We start from the raw sequence: 20,681 nt of genomic DNA on the forward strand, positions 1-20,681 counted from the left end.
AGCCTCTCCTCATAGGGCCTGCCCTGCTGTCCCCTGATCATGCGAGTGGCCTCCTCTGGACCCTCTCCATGCTGTCCACATCCCTCTTGAAGTGCGGCGCCCAGAACTGGACGCAGCACTCCAACTGCGGCCTGACCAGTGCTAGTTACAGCTCCTCTACCCCCTTTGAAAGCAATTGAAGGGTATGTCTGTCCATACCCAGAAAGAGTACATAGCTGTAACAGGATGGTAAAGGAACACTTATTTAAACAAAACAGAAAAGAAAAGAAAAAAAGAAAATCAGCAATGGGGTTTTCAGCTAACAGAGGAATATGAATTTAGTAAGAAGGTTTGTGCTCTTATCTTGAAAGTTCTTTCTCTCCAGAAGTCTACTTCTACCTAAAGAAGTTGTGAAATCACTATCTGTGGAAGCTTTCTAGAGCAGGTTAGACAGACACTTGGCTGGCATGTTTTAGTCAGGAATGATTCTGCTTTGAGCAGGGAGCTGAACTAGATGACCTTGAGAGAGCTCCTCCAGCCCTATGTTCCTATAATCCTGTCTTAAAAGTGTCTACCTGCTTTCAGCCTCTAAGGGAAAGGCAAGCTGTGAACATGTTGAATGTATATGCCACTAAGTCTATGGTTTAGCAGAGGTAAGAGGGTTGTACACAAAGGTTTCTCTTGCTTGCTACCAATTTGGTTCAGTATGTTTTGATATAAATGCAAGTTACCCTCCCCTCAGCCAACCACATCCATTCCATCTGCGATTTGGTCATTTCCACAGTTCCAGTTTTAATGCAAGTGTCTAGTAGTTGGGAAGGGGAAGAAATGCCAGAAATGTTCAATAATTTATATAGTTTTTTAAAAAATTTTATATTTTTCCATTGGACATCAGTAAGTCCCTAATATGGAGGTGAAAATATGATTCATGAAAGGGCTTGTACATGCTAATAAACATCATTGCTCAGCAGAAAAAGTAGTACTTTCCCAATCTTCATGTTCAGTTCATAAAACCTAGAACAGCAGCAACACAGGACATTTCTTTAGGACTGGTCACTAGTGAGGTTACTGCACCTTGGCCCAGCAATACCTTGCAGCTAGTCATTAATCTTTAAGAAAGACCCTTTGTGCCTAGCCATTGTCTAAACATTTTAAGAAAAGTTAGTTAGTACAGCAAAATGTTTCAACATGCTACTCAGAAAGGAATTTATGTACAATTTCCACTTCAGCAAATCTGAGAGCTAGTGGAGACTTTGAACTTACTTAATAGATTTGATCCATTCTTCTTTCTCTTCTGGGGTGGGAGCAGATATCCTGTACACAACATGGTTGCCTTCTACCACTCTCCCATCAGCTTCCGTTTTACAGGCTTTAATTACTTGACCTTTGTGGCTAGGGTTATAAAGCTCAAAGCAATTCTGAAGACAGAGAAATGATTTTAAATAAGAACTAAAATGTGGAATTAGAGCTTTAATCTAAGTAGATATCATATAAAGACCTTATTTACTATGTTCCTTAAAAAGAAGCAAAAAATAACATCCTTACTGGTTTCCTAGGATCTTCAACTTCTCTTATGCTAAGGTTTTCCAAAGGAATAATTCCTCTAGGTTCTTTGTCCTAAAAGGATAGAAAAAGTAGTACATTATTATTCAGTTATTTTCTAAAATTACAGATTCTCTCTCTGAGAGAACACACACATACTTACTGTTGTGTATTCAAAATAATACAGGCAATTATCAGTCAGAATAAACCATCTCCGTTTCCATGTTTTCACTCTTCCCCCTATAAATAGAAGGCACCACTAAATTAAAATTGTTTTCTTATCAAGGCTCTGGATGAGGGATAAGAGTAATTTAGTCTTGTTACTTAATATTTAATGGTTTTCAAAATAAGGTTTAAATGCTTAGTTAAAAATGGATAAGGCACAGATGAATTAAGGTTAAAGGAATTTAAGTGTTACCGTAACTGAAGGTCAGAAGTAGTTAAATTATACTGTGAATAAGTCATAAAAAGTAGGTCTGGGAGGAAATTCAGGAGGTGATCTACTCCAGTCCCTTGCTCAAGACAGGATCATCCCTGTCTAAACCATTGTAGATAATTGTTTGTATAACCTGCTCTTTAAAACATCCAAGGATGGAGATTCCAGTCTCTTCTAGGTTGCCTGTTTCAAAGCTTAGCCAACCTCATGGGAGAACATTCTTCCCAATATCCAACCTAAATTTCCACTGCTGCAATATAAGACTGCTACTCCTTAGCCCATCTCCAGCACCCACAGTGAAAAGTCTATGGCCATGCTCTTTACAACTACTCCTCTGGTATTTTACAAGTACATGTCAAAACAGTAGAGGTGCAGTGATACATTGGTCTGATATTGGATTGGTACTGATATAAAGAAAATTGTCTAAATTGGATATTGGCCCGATAGGGCCAATAATTTGGCTGATAAATGACTGGGCTGCATGTAGCTGCAGCACAGCACGGAGCAGAGCCAGCAGCGTGGGGAGCTGCCTCCAGCTGGTAAGTCAGAAGGGGAGGGAAGGGGCATGGGGGGACAAATCAACACTCCTACGGTTAGGGAGAGGGCAGAGGCAGCCGGTGCCCAGCTGGGGCAGAGGGAGATGTGGGACAGAGGTGCAGCTCATGGGGTGGTGGTAGCTCCCACCGTTGCTTGCACCCTGGGATGGCAGGGGGGCGGTGCCCCCAGATCTGCAAGGTGCAGGGTGGAGCCAGAGCTGGCGCTGTGTGGGGCTTTTCTTGCCAGGGGCTGGGCTCAGAGCAGGCTCCGGCGGCACTGGGGGGAGGCTGCAGCCACCCCAAATTTTGATGCAGCTCCACTCCTAGCCCCATGCCACCAGCCAGTGCAGCCCCGGCTGAATGCCCCGCCTCTATCCAAGCACTGGGGAAAGCCAGGGCTGCGCCAGCGGTAGCACAGGGCTGGGAGCAGAGCTGCAGCAAAATCTGGGGTGGCTGCAGCCTCCTCCCAGTGCTGCCAGAGCTCACTCCAAGCCCAGTCCTTGCGAAGAAGAGCCCCACGCAGCTCCGGCTCCAGCTCCACCCCACAGCTGCAGTCTATACTGCACCAAGCAGATCCAGGGGCATATGCCCCCCCCACTCTCCTAAGATGCAAGCAAGCAGCCTTGATCCGTGCCCCCATGCCCCTTCCCTCCCCCTCCCCTTCCACCACACCAGATTTACCACCTGATGGCAGCTGTATCAGATATCAGATTGGTATTGGCCGACAAGCCTCTTTAAATATCAGCTATCAGTATCAGCCCCCCAAACTCTCTATCAGTGCACCCCTAAAAAAGAGTATTTTTGGAACAGGTCTGTTCCTCTGTGTGTTTTCATATCTGCTTTGGTTATGGACAAGAATATGGGATATAGGGGCCATCTTCCTATCTGCAGTGCAGACAATACCACTTGGAAGAGGGCACTGGATCATCAACAGATCTCTTAATAAGGTTCCATATGTAGAACAAGAGTTTGTCCTCATTTAGATCAATGCAAGACTAGGATATAACTAATTTGACATCCCATGCTCACAAAGATGTATGAATCATTAAAAGCCCTACTTGACTTTCAGATTTTAAGATGAGGGCATGTGATTATTGACTGCAAATTATTTTACTTACAAGCAAAGCATATGTGAAGCAGCGCCAGATAAATGTAGAACTTCCCAATACCCTGTTATACTTGTTCTTCAGAACAGAACCACAGTTTTAACTTCAAATAGCACTTCTTGGTATAATATGAAGCTGAGTGAGGTTAATTTTCTTGTTCAGTTAGTTAAGCATAATAGAGCTATATTATAAATAAGGATTTTCTCATTTTTTCTTAGAGGTGCACCAATACATCGGTCCCATATCAGATGAGCACCGCTATGAGGAAAATTGAGAGTATCAGCAATCAGTTTTTTTGTCTGATATGGCTGATAATGTGGCTAATAAATGCCCCATGCATGCGCACAGCCACAGCATGCACACGGCCAGCAGCACAGCTCGGCGGCATGGAGAGCAGCAGGGTCCGGCTGGTAAGTCTGTTCTGGGGGAAGGGGTGAGAAGGGAGGGAAGGGGTGTGGGGAGAGGGCAGATCAAGTCCCCTGCAGTGAGGGAGGGAGTGGGGCTGGGGCAGAAGCTGCCAGCTGGGATGGAACAGAGTCCAGGATGGATCCATGGCTCATCCAGGTGGGGAAGGGGAGGGCAGATCCAGCCATTGTGCACACCTGGGAGGGCATGGGGTGGGGGAGCATCTGCCCCCATATCTGTGCACCCCAAAATTCACTGTAGCCCCCACCCCAGCATTACCACCTCCCAACCACAGTGCAGCCTGGCCCAGCCCTGCATCGGGAAGAGTCCAGCGCCACCCCATCCCTAGTCCGCAGTGGCAGCCCATCCTCACCCTGTGCACAGATACGGGGACACACGCCTCTCCAGGGTATGCACAGCAGTAAGAGTCACACCCCCCACTATGCACCCTGCATGAGCTGCAACTCCATCCCACACCCCACCCCACCCCAGCTGGAAAACACCTGCCTCTGCCCCAACCCAACCCCACTCCCTCCCTCACCGCAGGGGCCTTCATCTGCCCCCCCATGCCCATTCTCTCCCCCACCCCTTCCCCCACAGCACTTACCAGCTAGACCCAGCTGCTCTCCATGCTGCTGGGATGCATATCGGAATCAGACAGGTATTGGCTAATATGGCTTGTTAAAAATTGGGATTTGGTATTGGCCAAAAAAATCTCTATCAGTGCACCCCTCATTTTTCTTACAATTGTTGATGTCATACTGTATGGAACTTTTTCTCCTAAGGGCACATATTAAATTACCTCTTCCCTTTAGCTTTTGTATTATGCTAGAGGTTTTTTCCCCCGCACAATTGCATTATTTTTAAACTCAGTTTTCAGGAAAGACAAATGCAGATAATGTATTCTCATTTTAGTAATAACCAAACATAGTTCCACAAAAGTTAAAATGATTTCAGGGTTATGTCATCACCTGTGCATCATCCATTCATCAGCAATTTAATCTCATTACTTTGTATTCTCAATAGCCTTGATCTCATTACTGAATACAGTGAGCACAAAAATCTCATTAACGCATGAACCATCACCCAGGGGGCTAATCATCTTAAAGTAATCACAAAACTAAATCCAGGATACAGACTAAGTTTTATTTGTAGCTCCCCCTTACTCAAGAAAGCTGCTTTTTTGTTTACCATTAAATAGATCTTTGGCTAGAGAACAATTCTAGGAATAGCTTGGATATCCGGGAACTTTATGTAACCAGCCTGTTGGATTTTTGTGTTTTAGACTGGGTATTATTATGTGTCATATCCCGCTTTGGCTGGTTACATTAGGTAATTCAGTGCATTGTCTGCATTTACTCAACAAGTTACATTTCCATCATACGCACACCCAGTTTAAGAAAAACTCAACCTGGAAGTGGGACAGAAAGTGGGAGTGATAAAACAATGAGGCAGGAAAGTAAAGTAGTGTAAAATGCAGTAACCATGACACAGTGAATGGTATGGTGAGCTTAATATATGCATTGGGAACAGCAATCTTAAATTATTAATTATTTATTAGTGACTCCCATTGACTTGGGTAAGAGTTGGACCATGTCTCAGGAGGAGTTTGAGTAGTGGAAAAAACGACATCTGCTTTTGCCTGACTCAATTGTGGCTCCAAGAATAAGCATCAGGTAAGACAACAAAATTAAGAGAACAGCTGCAGCTCACTGTTCCTTGTCATATAACATTTTTCATAATATGTAATATAAGTTTCCATTAGTTCAGCACTGAATGTATTCTGTAGCTACATATTTGTGTGTCTAGACCAAGTACACAGGGAGATTCTATGGGACAGATGGTGATATGGCAAAATGGAGAGGAAGACATTGTGTTTCAAAATACAAACTGGTTACCGCTAACAGAGACAGTGAACAAAGGGATAATTCATAAACTGTTATACAAGGTTAGATTTGAATAAGTAAGATCAGAACCACATATTTATAAGAAGGCCTGTACAAAAGCAGGCACAGCAAGCTTAAAAAGCACTGATAGTATCTGGAATTCAGTAAGTGACTTACTTAACAACAGAACAGATCAGACCCTTTCCAAACAATCAATCCTTTGCTGGAAATGACCAATTCATCAAAACTGAAACTTCTGATGTGAATGTATCAGTTTTGATGAAAATTTTGTTGTGAAACTTTTCTCAGTCCTACGGTGGGATTTCTGATGGGAAGCAGGAAAGCAAATAGACAGCCCAGCCAGGGTAGCTGGGGCACCCTACCCAGGATGTAGGTTCAAGAGCCCAGTTAAATCAGGCAGTGCTTAGACTTGAATTTAGATCTCCCACATCTCCCCTGAACTACTGTATGTTTTTCTCTCACCCAAAAACCCATAAAACTTTTGTTCTAGTGCAAAATAGGAAAGTTATTGCTCGGTGAGAAATCATTTCCTGGTCAGCCCTACTTACCAATATGGGCCAGCTTCTATGCCATTTGATAATGAAAATCCTGGAGTGTATTTTGCACTCCTCAGTTCAGCAGGTCAATCAACAGTACCCAACATACAATGTACATTTGAAGATATCATTCTAGGCTATAAAAGCAGGGTCTGGTCAGCATGATTATACTGATCATAACATCATACTTCAGATTACAGGCTAAGGATTAACTATGGCACAAAAACATTTTTCTCTGTGGTTCTGAATATCTAAGGCTCCCAATGGTGAGAAAGGATATGATTATCCCTGCTTTAAGTCCCACTCTGGCTGTCAGTTTAAAAAAAATAAACCAGAAAAACAACAAAAAAAAACATTTAAAAGGAATTAATCTGTCAGAAGAGGATTGGAAAATACCATATGAAACCATAATTTTAAAGAACAGAGAGTTAAGAACTAGAAGCACAAAAAGTTGTGCAGTGTTTATTAGCAACTTAAAAAACTTAAAAGTTCTTAATATTACCAAAGCATCAAGATAAATTAGTTATGTATCAAAGGAAGTACCAAAAAGTTAGGCAGTTTGTACAGCAATTTTAGCATTATGTGCCACTCAATCAAGAAGTTGTAGAGGAATTAAAAGTGACAAAAATGAATATTTAAAAAAATGAACTTCACAAATAATTTTGAATAACCCATTTCAGTTCAGTGAATTAGAAAGCCTCAGAAGCTGCTTCAACAGCTAAAGCAGTGCACAGTGATTGAGCCAAGTTTAGGTTTCCACACACAAGAAAAAGTTTACCCAACAAAAAAATTACTGCATAAGTTTAAAATCATATCATTCTCAAAAAAAACCCTGATCTATTTGAAAAAGTATCACGGGCCAGTAAACACTAGTTGCATTCAGGGGAGTGGAGGACAAAAAACATCCTCTTGAGGAGAACCATGGGGGACAAATACCAGGTACAGAGTAGGCCAGGAAGTTTGGGTCCTTCCCTGAATGTGTTAAAATTCGTCTATTGATCACAGCTATGTGTTTCTTCTGGTTAGTAAAATACCAGGTTTCAAAGGACCTGTTTTCCCCCCTAATCAGAACAGTATGAGATTCAAGCCATTAACTGCAATTCATTGATTGTAAAATTTTAGCACCAGACATTGATTCAACTATTTGCCAAGAGAGGATTTTGGAAAAAAGGATAATGCCCCAGGAATGCTCTCCACAGATGTCCATTATCCAGCTTTAAACTCTTAAAATGGGAGGTGTTGTACCAACACCTTTATCTGGCTCCTTATTAATCCTCATGCAAGTCTTCAGCACAAATCAAAAGCTAATGTCTCAAGCTGGTATGAGTGATATTTGGTTAAATTCACTATGCTACAGATCCTTTGCTTGCAGCATGCACCAAAGGTGGCCAAACTTCCCAGCCCTTCTAGCCACAATCAAAATCTTGGGACAGCTGACAGCCGCAGTTTTTTTCTTTTCATCAGTTCTGATGCTTGGAGTTGGCAGGATTTATTTATTAATACAAAATCACCTCTGAACAGTGCACCACAGGCAAATCCCACAAACAAGAATGTTCTGCAGACTTTATAGACCTTTGCATTTTGGGGGCAGACAAACTTTACAAAAAGCACACCAAGACACGTCTTTCCCCAGGCAAGACAACCGAAAAGAGCAGCATTACGTGCAAGAGGGAAGAAAAGGGCAAACACCACATTTAAAAGCAAAACAAAAAGCACCAGCTTGATACCTTCAGTGGCTTTCTTCTGCTCTAATCTCCTTTTCTGGAAAATACCTCTTCCATCTTCAGGTTTAAAACAAATATGAGAATAACTGATCGCTTGAGCTTTTTTTCTATCTGCTTGAATCAACCCCTTAATATTTTGATCCTAATGAATGTTACAGTGTTTAAATCCTATTTAAATTTAGGCAGACTTCACTCATTTATTAATAATACACCGCTTCCTACAAAAAGTGAGTTAATGCTACTCCAACAATGGGAGTCAGGATCTCTTTCTCTAATATGCTGCTATTGCTATTCAAGCCTCCTGGCAACAAGACAAAAAAAAATCATCAAGCTATTATTGGTCACTGTATCCACACCTCTACAGCTCACAAACTAGCAGAAACATTTGTCTGCCCCAGAGTGCTTACTGACAAAACTCAGTCCCTCCAAGGAACAGGAGGCCTTACATATTTGTAGTCTGATTCATAGGAAGATTCCTGGGATGTTTCATTTCCCTATCCAATTAACCCTTTTGTTGTGGGTGTTTCAAGGGCAGTGCCCTTCAGTTTAATGTAGGCTTTTACCACTGGGACTCCAGTACAACCAGTTCTTGAGAAGGTACAACACACTGTACCCTGGGTGACTGGTGCTGCCTTAGTCAGGAGGGCATGTGCCCCCCCCAGCACATGCCCTCCCACATTAGTGAGTGGGGGCAGGGGGGAGGGGGCCCCCTGTGGCTGACTACACCAATTGGAAAGTGGCTGTGGCACTCCTGGAAGTGGCTGCGACGCTCCTGCTCCCCAGCCGGTGCTCACAAGGGGGGCACAGGCCCTCCCGCCTGTCTTCCCTGACCGCTGCCAGAGCGGGGAGCGTGGCCTGTCAGGGGGTGCACCCCCATGCACCCCCTATGCGTTGCTACTGCACTGTACTGAGCCCACGTGCCACTGAAGGAGCATTTGGAGATAACTGGAGGCTTTTATTGACTTTTAGGAATCTTTATTCTTTCATTCCCTTTCTTTCCTCTTTTATCACAGCTCCCATGCTTCTTTCGTTGACTATTTCTTTTGTAATCAATGCTATAGCACTCCCTCTACACAGCTTCCCTTTGCCACTAAAAGTTATTTGGATAAGAAAAGGTCATGGTGCTTGTTATGTGCTTATACTCAGTCCCATCTCCAAACAATGTATTTGGCAGGGCGGTATTTTTTAAATTAAATATTTTTAAAGTCAAACTACTTAGCTCCATCTAAAAATCCAAATCTATTTTCATTCTGAAGACAATGTATTTACTTTTCCTTTTATCTTTGATAAATGTATCTCCTTTATTAGCTGTTTATCAAAATTAGCAAGTACAGCACTTACGGTGTATAGTGCAGCACGAGCAGACTGATTAGGCTGTGATTATCTTCTGCAAGATCTAATCCTGCTGTAAAAGTCTGTTCCTTGGAATTATTGTAAATTATTGTAAATGGGTCACAACTGCTGAAGGTAAACTCACTACATACGCCAATATTCTGCAGGTGCGTTTTTACATCTATTTGAGATCTAAAATAGTCTCAAATTTTAAATTTTACAATCTCCATAGAAAATATTAAGATATAATAAATCATTTAAAATAATTAGTTGTGTAACAATCTTATTAGGAAAAAGCAGTTTTATGTTCTGTGAAATATTTCTACTTTCTGGATTTCCTTGTCCTAAAAAAATCTTTTCAGCTGAGGTGGACAATATCACATGCTGTTAAAATAATAATATACATTAACTGAAAAGTCCTCTTTCAAATTCTGTCATTTATGAATACCATGCCTGTTAAACTAGTTCATGCCCTCAAGCATGAACAGGAAGAGGCTTTGCTTTTTTTAGCTGGGAAGACAAAGAGGGTATCTGAGGATTTTACTGTGTTTATAGAATCTGCAGCTGAAGTAATGGAGACAACCTCCCTGCCCTGCGTTCTAAGGGTACACTACCAAAAGGTGTTTAACGCCTTCAACTCCTACAGACTTCATTGCTTAGTACCTAGAAGTACCAGGCTCTAAATTAGCACTCTCACTGATGGTTTTTTTTTCACTGCACTGCACGATGTGACTCCCTACTGTCTTGACGGGATCATCCAAATACTTAATATATCAGAAAATCATAGTATTATAGAAAAGCAGGGCTGGAAGGGATCTCGCAGGATGTTATCTAATCCAACCTCTTGCTCAAGGTAGGCACATCCCTATCCAAAACACCCTATACAAGTGCTTGTCTAATCTAGTCCTAAAACTACACTAACAACCCTGTCACACAACTAAAAGGCACATAGCCCAAAGACACCAAGAACATGTTATATCAGCATTGCCAGACAACTTGGGACCATTTTCATTTCTCTTCAATTGACAATTGCTAACACAGAAATCAAACAAATGGGTGAGTAGTGGCTAATGGACATCACTGAGATTCAGAGTGGTATGAGCTTCTGAAGACTCCAGTATACTTTGAGGACGTATCTGACAAAGCATCTGACAAAGTAGGTTGTTGCCTATGAAAGCTCATGCCTCTCTGAACCAATTAGTCTCTAACCAGATGTGCAGGGACATGCACTTGCAGCAGAAAAGAGTGCTTTTTTTTGCTACAAGGATGCAGCCTAAAATGCCATCCTGCCTTCTGCATGACTTCAAACTAACAGGGCTATCTCAGGGCCTGTTCAGATTAACATGGCACCATCAACCAATCAGTTCAAAAGATTTCAAAACTAATATTAATACATCGTGTGATAAGGCTATACCAGGTGTTATACCTGGAAGCATTCTGCCTACAGTGCACAAAAAATATGGAGGACACCTGCAGTAGCTACAACTGCTATACCCTCTCCCAGGGTACAATATGTATGTGCTAGCCTCAGTTTCCAGTTGGTATAGACAGGGTGGGAATGAAGCTCTGCTTCCAACACACATCACTCAATGGCTGTTTGCAGACATTAAAAAAAACAAAACAAACCAAACCACACTTTACCAGAAGAAACAGCTCGTTACCTTGACCTCGCTCCACAGCATCTGTGTAGATTGAGCACTTCAGCAGGGCTTTTTGGCACTTTTATCTAAAGCTGAGTCAATCAGCTTAGATAAGAGCACCAAAAAAGCCTCACCAAAGCACTCAATCTATACAGACATTAGGCAAGCCGAGTCCAAGTAACCTGCTGTCTCTTCTGGGCATGTGCTGGGCTCAGCGCGGGAGTGCACCAAGTTTAAATAAAGCACAGTCTTTTGGGAGTTTTTTTTACCGTCTGCAAGCAGTCAGAGCTGTGTCTAGTGCTGCTGGCTGCTCCTTAAGTCACCCTTTGCTTTCTTCTCTCAAATGTGGTTCTGTTTATATACAAAGCAAGGTTCTCTGCACATGAGCAGAGCCAGAATCTAGATCTGAAATGGCAGCGAATATTGGTCTTTAAATCAATGTTTTAAATAAAAGTTAGAACCAAGTTTTGACACCTGTTCAAAACACAACTCCCTCCCCCCACCCTTTGCTAGCTATCTCACTAAGCCCGATGGATAAGCAAGTCGCATCAACTTCAAAGAGGTCCATAAACAAGAGGCTGAGCAGTCTGTACTTCAGCACCAGCACACTACAAAGTGCCAAAGGATCTGGGACCCTAAACTCTTGGGGTGTTTTTATATGTAGCTAAAATAAACTAACAATAAAAACTCCACAGGAAAATGAATATAGAACAGCTAGTCGTTTGGCAATGTATGCTTCAAATGTAAAAAGTTTTGTTTAAAATAAGCCTTTCAACATACTGAGATGAACTTTACGGACAAGGAACAAAACATGCTACAGAATGTATGTTATTAGTGCAAGATAACTGTTCCTCTTCACTGCAAGAAAGCTCCCTTCTCACTGTGCACCTCAGTGCATGGGGAGAATGCCAGCCTTCATTTTACTGCTTTACAAAAGAACATTTTCTTCTTTTACAAAAGACATTTGGAATGAGTGAATGCCTAAACTCCTGGTTTTGTGTGTGTGCGCAGAGTCCCACTGAGAATAAAGTTAGTGACCTTAAGTGAAAAAGTACAGCACTACAATAAACTAAACGGGTTTAGAAAATAAACAGAAAGAGGAGGAAAAATGAAAAAAAGAATGAGCAACTGAACAAGGAGGCTGGAAAGCCATCAGGTACATACCTCCTAATGCAGAATAAGCAGAGACAGCCAGTCACAGAACAGAAAGGTGATAGGTCATAGGCCATAAGGAAAACAAGAAGGCACATTTAAACCACTCATTAAAAATCATAGCCAAAACCAAACCAACAGAAACTCACAAATAATATGGAAAAATAAAGACATACAAAAATACCTATTTGAAGATAAAAGCACTGTTTTTTGCACAGAAAACTAAGTTTAAACTATCACACAGTTTTCTGGAATAGTTTTATGGACTTAATTGTAATTTATCAGTCACTGGCATTTGTGAATAGTAAAAAGAGCTTCCTCTCTGCTACTGAGGTTTCAGATTCAAATATAAGAAATCAAACTCCACTCCAAAATTTGAGTGACAACCTAGCTAATTCTGGGGTATAAAACAAGAAGTAACTCCACAAAGCTGTGTAAAAGAGTTACTACTTTTTAGATTTTTTTTTTAGATAGGAATTAATATAATTTAATCCTATTACACCTACAGCAAAGCAGTTAGGGAAGCAAACATACCACTGATACACAAAGCAAGGTATTGGGAAAGTTGCTTTTGTACTAACCTAATTTCAGCAGCCAACCTTCTCTATCTGGATTGAAAAATGTGTGCGTCAGGTCATTCCCATCATCCTCTGGAATTTTAAATGGCTCGTTTTTAATACTTTCATACAAATTCTGAAATGAAGGAGAAAATAAGTGCAGTAATGCAAACATACTAGCGCCAATGCTTCCAAGAGATTCTGTTACCACTTCTCAGACTGTGGATGTTAAAAAACCCAGACTATAAACCATAGAAAATGGATCCACTCATCCTCTATGTGTTCGCTACAAGTTGACAAATATAATAATTAAAAATAGAGTTTTTTGTAAATAGGCGTCCCTCTCAATATTTAATATGTATTTCACAATACAGAAATAGCTTTCCTTATAAAGTCTGGCACTCCTATTTACAGAGTTTTCAGACTTTCAAACAATTCTTTGTTTGGCACAAGTTTTACAGATGGAATTTGTCTTTTGAAAAATAGTAGACTTTATCACTACATGGTACAGAGATAATTTTTCAATAGAACTTCACTGTTACATTCCTTTTCACTGGTTTTCCCCCTTCCTATTTTTACCCATGTTTAACTTCATATCAAATAGAAAAAAGATGCTGTTGCGGAAGAATCAGTATTTTTTAAGACGTCAAAGAAGTTACTTGTAAGTGACATCAAGTTCTTCTCCCTCTCAAGTCTCAAGTGAGAGAGTAAACTACAAACCTATGACTCTGGGCAGCACCCCACAAAATAATCTTGATACTGTCCTGGACAAACCAATCAGAGAATGTTGCACTTGCTTTTCAGCTGCAAGTCAAAATGGTAAATCAACACTTAGTCACCTTAATGCAACTTACCCGTAGCAATTCTTCTGGAAGGTCTCCTCCTTCATTAATGCCACGATTCATAGATATAAACCTTTCCACTGTTGGTTTATCTCTTACATTATGGTTGTGCAGACTGGTATTTAACATAATGATAGCAAATGATAGCACATAGCATGTATCTGAAATAAGACAATGACAGGAATAGTTGCTCTGTGAATTGTGCTACACTGGTAATTTCCCAGTGTATATCATTTTGAATAGCAAAGGAAGAGATGTATGTGGCCAAACCCCCAAAAATCTACACAGAAGAAATCTCAGGTTTTGATGTAAGAAGTATGTAAACCCTAAAAAGGAAAAAAATACCTAAAGACCTAGATGACAAGCCAACAGAGGTAAAACTTTTGAATATCTCTCAGATCAGCATTTTAAAAAATGCAATATTTCATAATGAAAAATATTTAGTACCTTCTTCCTGGAAGGTCTTTGGAGAGGAGCTCATCTACAGTAGGCTTTGTCAGATTTTAGATTCCACAGATTCTACAGAAGACTTTTTCAATGAAAAACTCTCTGGAAGTCAAAGCAGCTAAAAAGCTCCCTCTGAAAACCCCAGGTAAAGAAATAAAAGCCTCTCTAAAACAGGTTGTGAACATTTTTTTAAAGTACTGGCTAGTGACACAGGCTCATCATTTCTTGACACTTTCAAGAAACCACCTGGATTAAAATGTTTACAGGTGGCAAGCTGTGGCAGGGCACTGTGTGCCTGCCACTTCAAGGGCCTGGAGCTGGCAGCTGCCTGGTGCCTGATGAGGGCAGCCATTTTGAATCTGGGGCTGCCCATATAAACAGGGCAGTTCTGCTGCTGGAGGCCAGGCAGCAATGTTGCCTAGCTGGAGGGCTGCTAGTACCATCTGGAGGTAAGGGAGGAGCTGTAGGGGATGGTAAGGAGGCTCCTGGTCCTGGGTATGACCTAAAACTGCACCCTGCTGGGAATGGGTGGCCTGGTGGGGCTCTCAGTGGCGCGGGAGCCCCCAGGAAATGCCAGGCCAGTTACCACCCTGCTGAAAGGTGGGTTGGGGTGCCTTAACCCCTAGCCCCCACAACTGGGTGTGTTACCCCTTGTTTGGAGGGTCTGAAAGGTGGATGCCAGGAAGAAGAGTGTGAGTCTGTGGACTCATGAGCCTGTCTGACATTTCCCCCAACTGGTCAATGCTGGGGCCAGGACCAGAAGGGTCAAAGGGCTGGGGGCCCACCGCAAGGACTGCCCAAGAGCTGAGGGCCTGGGGTTCCGACTGGCCTGCAGGTGGGCCAGGCCTAATAGCCAAAGGTCCCGGGGGGGGACCACACCTATGAGGGGGAAGCAGCTCAGGGAGCTATGTTTGCCAAGGATGAAGGCAAAATAGGCCGCCTGAAGAGAGGAATACAGGCAGGGTTCAAAACAGAAGGATTCTGGGGCCCAGTGTGGAGGACCGGTGATTATAATAACATAGAGATGCCATCATTGAGGCTTGGCCTGCGGTGTAGGGGAGGAACGGAGCTGCAGATAGTGCCCCCTGGCATTGGGACAGGAAATGAGCAGCCTCCTACTTAATTAACATCTATTACATAATAAACAACAAGGCATGGCAGGCGAGAATGCAGGTGGTTAGCCCAGGAACAGGTGGGCAGACCACAGTGAGACTGGCCCCGAGCAGACTCCCTGTTACACAAGCCAAAAAAGATAAACTTGGTGCGTGTACACTAAGAGGAAGATTTCTGTTGTAAAATTGGTACTAAAAATGAAAGTAAAGAATTAACCCTATGTTTTTCCTCCAATCTCCAAACATTCTTATTTCTCATTTCACATGCTGTGTTGCAATGGGTTTCCTAGTTGACATTCTTCTCTCTGAATAAAACATAGTTTAACATGTGATCTAACAAATAATACAATAAAAACAACTCTAATAGATTTAGTAGTGTTGAGATGGTGTTGTTGCCCTGGTATAGGAAATATGCCAAAGGCAAGAATTCCTTTTGGATGATAACTTTTGCTGGACCATCTGCCTATTTAATATAGATATACACAAGCTTTTAGATACCACAGAACCCTTCCTCAGGCCTGTGTTCTGGTGTCTCTGTCCTTTATCTCTTTTTAGTGATCATTCATTGTAATGCATAGTTTTTGTTTGGTTTCTCCCTCATAGTTGCCATGACAGCATCCAGTATACCAAATACCCTTATGGCAAGTATGACGGTAAAACCAGACAGATACTATGCCCTATAGCAAATGATAACCAAAAAAGATAAAGGACAGAGACATTAGGGCTAAGTAGAGACTGTCAGAAAGCCCAAGGCTGAATTGATTCAATCTTCACAAGGTAGTCTAAACTGTATAGATTGAACTGATGATAAGCAAGGGAGAAAACATTCACTTTTGATTCTGGAAATGCAGCCACATGCCTGCAGTGGCCCAGGCCAGAAGGGGGGGGCACTAGAGCACACCTCCCTACTGAGCTGGTACAGACATCTTACACCACCCTGAGCAGACAGGAAGGCCAGCCAGCCCACCCTGCAAGGGGGGTTTGTGGGGGAGGTGCAAAGCATCCTGGGATGTTGGGGGACTGTGCATTAACTTGAATTTGGAGGGGATCTGGGACAGAAGTTCAATAAACCGTTTTAACCTAAATCAGCGAAGGCTCATACTACATCCATCCAGGTTTATCTTAAACCGGTTTCAGCCATTTTGAAAGTGGTTTACGTGCACTGAACTTCTATTGTATTAAAGATTTGAAACAGCTTCCGATTACTTATACTGGTTTATGTGTCATTTCTGTCCCTGGACTAGAACACAGAGGCCTGAGGAAGGGCATTACAATACCTGAAAGTTTGCATATATCTAGCTCAACCATGCAGTTGGTTCAATACAGATATCATCCAAAATAATTCTTCTTCTCTAATAAAAGTTTGTGACTAACCTGTAGACTGAAAGACTCCAGGATTACAAAGGCAATAGCGTGAAGCAAAAGCCTCCATCATACGATCAATTTTTTGAGCCTCTCCTGGAAGTCTGAAACTCCACAGGAATTGCCTATAAAAGGAAAATAAATGTATAAATATTAGAATGGATTTTAAAACATATATTAGTAATAATGAGACTCTAATTTGTAAATAAAATTAGAACTTGTATTAAACCAATCTCTCAAGACAACTTATAAACAATTACAAAATATTATATGCAAATGGTTGGCCAGCAACTCAGTAAACAGTACTGCATGCAAAATAATATGATGCAGGCAAAATAATATGGTGGTTCACATTCTGCAATTCTTTCCATTTCCATCTTGGCAGAGGATGGAGGTAAGAGATGAAGATCACTAAGTTACAAATCGTGGGAAAACTATCTAAACTACACTGAATGCTTCCTTGTTGCTCAAAAAATCATTCTTCACAGGATTTGGTTAAAAATAATTCTAGGTCATATTAAATAGTGGGTTGATAAACACCTGTATCTTCATTAGAACCAGATATGAGTCAGGGCGTTGGAATAAGGCCAACCTACCTACCTAAGGAGTGACAAGGCTCAATTTACTATAACACTACACCCAGATCTTAAAGAAAACGTGAGAAAAAACCTGCAAATAGATTTTAAATATAAATAAAAGAGGGATACCCTCTGGTATACTGCAGAACCAAATATGCTACAAGATTGCTACACAAAAACTATTAAAATTGATCTATAATTAGAGAATTATAGATTACAAATGCAGAAAAGGGTTGTTTTCAAGGACTGGGCAACACCAAATATTTTTTCATGTTTTCCTTGGCATGGACAGCTAGAAAATATTATTCATGTTCTTAAGTGCAATCATCAAAGCTCTTAACAGTGAGGCAAAGTCTGGGCAGACAATATAGCCTCTTGCTTCTGGCTCCATTCTTCGAAGCTGGGCCAGCTGAACAAACAAGCAACTGTATTTCATAAACAGGAAGAAAATATGGAATTGTTCACAATCAACAACCAGAAAATATAAGATGAAAAAGTAGTGATCAGGTACAAAAAGCCCACTTCTTTATTATAGCTTTTGTTTGTTTGCTCATTTTACAATATTCCTGAAGGATTTCAGGGACAATGAACTGTGGATAATTCATAACAAAGTGGAGACTAAGAGTATTTATGCAGGAAGGCAATGACTATGGGTATTTGTAATGAAAAAAAAGAACCTTTCACCTCCAGTCTAGCGACTTTAATCCATTCCTACAACAGTGACTGAAGTTTTTAATCAGATTACTGTTTGGTAGGTTATATAAAATTAATGAATGGTCTTGAAATAATTCTTTGTAAACAGGTGTTCCAATACAGAGGGGCCCCTTTATGATAGTCTCAGAAAATAAAGAGTTGAATGGGCATGAAAAAATAACCAACCCCATAGTAGTAATGAGCAGAGAACAGGATTTCAAGTCCAAAAGGACCAGAAGGACTACCATACTACACTCCTTAACTGGATGAAATAGAAGATTTCTCCTCAGAAACTGAATCAATCCAACACTTGTTGCATGTGATAATACAGGTGGTCAGGCATGATCTATTGAAACATACTGCCATGTCAAAACTGAAACATTTTTTAAGTTAAATTGTTTTTTCAGGAATTTAATTTAAGAACAGTTTACTGTAAACCCATCCCATTTGAACTTTTTTAATATTATGTATACACAAAGTTGAAATCAAAGAACAATCTGGCTATTTTTTGGAATTTTCCTTCATGAAGAATTTCACAGCGTTCAGTGCTTGTTTCAATTTAGAACCACATTTTGAAGTCTTTTGTGAATTGGAACATGTATTACACATGACTCTAGCTATCCATTTACTTAAAAGCATAATTAGGGGTATAAAAAACAACAAAGAGTACAAACCTGCCAAGCATGTTAACATAATATAGAAAGATAATGATTTTAAATAAGTATTTTTTCTGATGCTTTTAAACTTTTGAATTAGTACAGTACAGCAATACTGAACATTGTTAGTCAACAGGATCGTGAGTTCCTGTTCTCATCACCTTCCTCTCTGCCACCTTCCTTTGAGTGTAATTTGCAATTGTTGCAACTGCAGTTAATTTGCCACCTTTGTAAATAGACTCTTCCTTCATTTGTACAGCAGCCAGGACTGGTCTGCCCAATCCTGGCTGCATGTTAGAAGCTATCACAATAGGACCAAATAATGCATGGAATTAGTTTTGCTGTTAAGAGGTAGAAGGCTTTAAGAATATAATGTATCCCAGGCAAGCCAAAGGATCCAGAGGCAACCTCCACATCCTGAGGCAGCTCAAGTTATCACCAAATTTCAGTCAGCACAAAGCTACTGTGACATTATACCAAGTGGCACTGCAATGTGTAAAGGCCACACTAACAATTCAACATTTCAGAAATAGCAGCTGTTGTAGAAAGGGAGTCTATTGTGACTGCAAGTTTGGTAGCACTGTCTGAAACAGCCTTATTCATTAGAATTATCTAGATTTACACAAGAGTAACAAAATAATTAAAGCTTTATATATTTTATCCCCCTGCTGCCACCTGCATAAAAGCTGAAAGTCTACTATTTATTTAAGGAGATAATATATAAAGAACTGAGGATGGGCTCTAGCTGTCTCTGAGTTGGATGAAATCATTCATTTAATGTAGTAAACTGAAAGGCAGCATACATGTAAACAAGCAAGGAAGGGAAACATTATTATTTGTGTGGTAGCTTAATATGTTTTATTATATAATCTAAATTAAAGATCACATGATTGACTAAATCATCAACACCAGACTCTAAATTACTTTTACCAAATTAAACATTTACCCAAGGCAAAAAAACAAAAAAAAAAGAACGCACTTACCTTAAGGCTTGTACAAGATTGAGATCAGCGAACTCATGGAGTTCAACAAAAGCCTGAAGAACTTTAATATTAAATTCATCTCTATAAGAGAGACACACAAAGTGATAACAGAGAATTATAATCCCAAATTGCAAAATGTTAACACTGCTTCAATTAACAAGTTTCACACTTTTCCAAAAACAGAAAGAAAATAAGAAACTGAGCAGACAAATATTCTAATATAATAAAGGACTCAGTCTGCCTGTCTGTGCATCTGTCTGTCTGTAACACTTTTGGGCAACTGTGCATGTGCCACTGAAAGGGTCAGTGGCAATTGGCTGCGCAGGCTCCGCTTCCTCAAGCAGGGGGGTGGGAGCCCCACTGCTCTGGGGATGGAGGCAGAGGTCAGCATGGGGGAGGGAGCTGCCGCACTGGAGGCTGGAGGAGGAGGCGGCAGTGGTGGCAGGACTGTTTACATGGCCAGCCCCAAAGGGTAAGCAGGGTTGGGGGCCATGTAAACACTCCCTGAAACACACCGTCATTCCTGACGGGCAATTGGCTAGTACCATCAGTAAAATATTCCTCATCAATATCATGAATAAAATATTCAAAATGTGCATTTATTTGGGGGATATCTTAAGATTTTGTGCAAATTTCACCTCCTACATTTGCCAAAGTGAAAGTTAATCTGGCAGGACTAGAAAGTGCTGCAGCTGCCTTCTTTCATAATGGGCCTGCACCAATTTTAAAGTTGTTTATCTATGTCACCTGGAAACATTAACTTCCTTTGAAGAATAATTATTATTGTTACACCTCTCTTAAAATAGGAAATACTTTGATGAATGACTGTAAATACTGTTGAGTGCACAAGTGCATGTATATGTTCAGCAATACACCTATGCTATATGCTCTTTTGTAACTTCTGACAATGGTATTTCCTCAGCAAAACCTCACCAGGGAATAACTATATTCTTCCCTTTGCTTTCTCCCACAAAAAAGAAACAAAGTATGCTAAATCAACATACTGGCTTTTATACACATATCAGCTATCAATAGGGAACTACCCAAGTCAGAAGCAGCCCAGTGATTTTGTGGGCAGATCATGGGACGGAGACTACCAAGGGTCCCTGGTAGCCCCACACCTCACCACTGACCAGTTGTGAGAGTTGTCCATCAT

At 41.0% G+C, this 20,681-nt stretch overlaps 1 protein-coding gene across 2 annotated transcripts in view; it reads right to left on the reverse strand.

The window, feature by feature from the left end:
• Positions 1 to 20,681, reverse strand: part of CYTH3 (cytohesin 3) — a 92,670-nt gene that overhangs the window by 1,711 nt on the left and 70,278 nt on the right. Inside the window, exons 6-12 of one of the 2 annotated variants that reach the window (XM_019542219.1) lie at positions 19,526 to 19,606; positions 16,628 to 16,740; positions 13,707 to 13,855; positions 12,877 to 12,988; positions 1,685 to 1,761; positions 1,525 to 1,596; positions 1,243 to 1,397 (exon numbers count right to left, since the gene is read on the reverse strand). In XM_019542219.1, coding sequence (XP_019397764.1) covers positions 1,243 to 1,397; positions 1,525 to 1,596; positions 1,685 to 1,761; positions 12,877 to 12,988; positions 13,707 to 13,855; positions 16,628 to 16,740; positions 19,526 to 19,606 — 759 coding nt within the window. The remainder of the gene's footprint in view (positions 1 to 1,242; positions 1,398 to 1,524; positions 1,597 to 1,684; positions 1,762 to 12,876; positions 12,989 to 13,706; positions 13,856 to 16,627; positions 16,741 to 19,525; positions 19,607 to 20,681) is intronic. The other variant, XM_019542220.1, reaches the window with a different exon arrangement.

The sequence above is a fragment of the Crocodylus porosus genome, unplaced genomic scaffold (genome assembly GCF_001723895.1).
Source record: "Crocodylus porosus isolate Cpor-Errol unplaced genomic scaffold, CroPor_comp1, whole genome shotgun sequence".
Classification (NCBI taxonomy): domain Eukaryota; kingdom Metazoa; phylum Chordata; order Crocodylia; family Crocodylidae; genus Crocodylus; species Crocodylus porosus.